The sequence below is a fragment of the Etheostoma spectabile genome, chromosome 5 (assembly GCF_008692095.1).
Source record: "Etheostoma spectabile isolate EspeVRDwgs_2016 chromosome 5, UIUC_Espe_1.0, whole genome shotgun sequence".
Classification (NCBI taxonomy): domain Eukaryota; kingdom Metazoa; phylum Chordata; class Actinopteri; order Perciformes; family Percidae; genus Etheostoma; species Etheostoma spectabile.
Window position 1 is genome coordinate 1141218 of NC_045737.1, and position 1981 is coordinate 1143198.

General features: G+C 46.4%; 1 protein-coding gene across 1 annotated transcript in view; it reads left to right on the forward strand.

The window, feature by feature from the left end:
• Positions 1-485: 485 nt before the first annotated feature.
• abcb9 (ATP-binding cassette, sub-family B (MDR/TAP), member 9) overlaps positions 486-1981 on the forward strand; it is a 15556-nt gene continuing 14060 nt past the window's right edge. The window contains exon 1 of the mRNA XM_032516077.1: positions 486-1412. Within this exon, the coding sequence (XP_032371968.1) occupies positions 725-1412 (688 nt within the window). The 5' untranslated portion in view covers positions 486-724. The remainder of the gene's footprint in view (positions 1413-1981) is intronic.

Below are 1981 nucleotides of genomic sequence, written 5' to 3' on the forward strand. Positions count from 1 at the left end.
TCCTGTCCAGCCTGAAGGAGCTGGACTCGGCTGGAAACTGTCCGACTTTACCGCAGCTTTCTGTCCCCGCCCCCCGCTGCTGCCGCCTGCTCTCGTCCACTTTCCAGGCGAGGCGCAGTTCATCTCGAACGAGCCTACTGACATGCTAGCTGCTGTCTCTTAGCGTGCCGGGAACCATTTTTACGCGGCTGTGTATTTTATCGTAAATAGAGAGAGACTACAGTAAATAAGTGAATTCCTGGCTGGACATTAAGGGATTTAATAACACGGACGGACGCGTTGGAAACATGACGCAACACCACTCACCGGCTGCTACCGGCTAACTTGCGTTGCTAATTAATAACCAATGCTGTGAACCATTTGTTAGACTGATATTGTAACCTTACTGTACAATCGTTTACTGCGTTGTGACAAAATTGAACTTGTTAATGTAGAACTACTTCTCATTCCCCCCCCCCCCCCCCCCCCCCCCCCCCCCCCCCCCGTAGCTACGAGCCACATAAGCCCGGAAGTACTTCCCTTCAAAATAAAAGTAGGTGTAAAGAAATTACTAAAGTCATTTTTGTACCTTCTGAGTGTGTTGTGTGTATCACACTATGTGTCCACTTGTGAATGGATAGAGCCTTTACCATTATTATAAAAATAATAATTATTATTATTATTATTACCTAGTTTAACACTCATAGTACTTATGATAACTTTCTGAATAACTATCCTGATCAGCATGGGCATCAGAGTAGCTGTGAGCTGCACTGTGTTGTATACCCTACTAGACCTGGTTGTCACCACTGTTGTGTACACACACGGATCAAACTTGAGCATATTCAAAAAGGATGCCCTGAACTTTAACATCCTCCGGTCAGTATTGGACCTTTGGGGGACTGTGCTGCTCAGAGCCTCTCTCCTGCTAGGAGCCTCCATAGGGGTGTCATGGAATAGAAAAGACGGCCCACCGAGGGTCGCAAAACTCACCACCCTCATTGTCCTCCACTGCCTGATTGTCGCCACCTACGCCCTGGCCAAGCTGCTGATGCTGAGCGAGCTGGGGCCTCTGAGCCACCAGCCCTGGATCCTGAGCCTGATATGTTGGACTTGTGCCTCTTCTCTGGGTGTTCTGCTTCTCTGGAGACTGCTGGGGAAGGAGGCCAACTCGGCCAGCAGTCACAACAACAGCAGCAGCAGTGGAGAAGGGGGCTCCCAGGACACTGACAAGCTGGTGGAGACAGCTGGTGAGGAGGAGCAAGAGGTGGGGTTTGAGGTGAGGAAGAAAGAGAAGGAGGAGGAGGAGGAGGGAAGCCAGGAGAAGGAGAAGACCAGCTCTGGGGCTACACTGGGACGTCTGCTGCTCTACTGCAGAAAGGATGGGGGGCTGCTCTCTGTAGCTGTCCTCTTTCTCATCATCTCAGCTGTGTGTGAGTCTCTCTTTGATCACAGTATTGATATACCAGTCCAGTCAAAGTGTTTAATGTTGTCTGTTACAAATGGGGCGTTGTATCGTTTAAAAATGATGATACCAATGCCAAAACCGCAGGGACGTGCACAGACATTTAAAGTGGCATTATCCTTTCTGCTTGAAGTACTTTAGTTAAATCCTGGTAATATAACATCTACTTGAAGCCAGGGGTGTCAAACGTATCAAACTGTATAGTTTATTGACATGCTTTATTTAATCCAAAAAGTAAAATATCTTTGACTGTATTATTGCTTGTCTCATTTAGCCTTCTCACATAGTTTTGTCCACATAAAGCCGGAAAAAGTCTGCAAAAAATGGCCCTAGTCATTATAGAATTGAGAAAATCAATGTATTCTGATTACATTTTTAAAAGCAGACTACCACACAGCCAACTCACAACAGCCTTTTTCACAGGCCTGAATGTACAATCTCACTAGTGGTGTGGAAATAGCTGCGTCTTAAAGTTGGCAAAACCTGCCAAATTATGCTTTGAGGTTTGTGTAATCAATCAATCAATCAATCAATCAA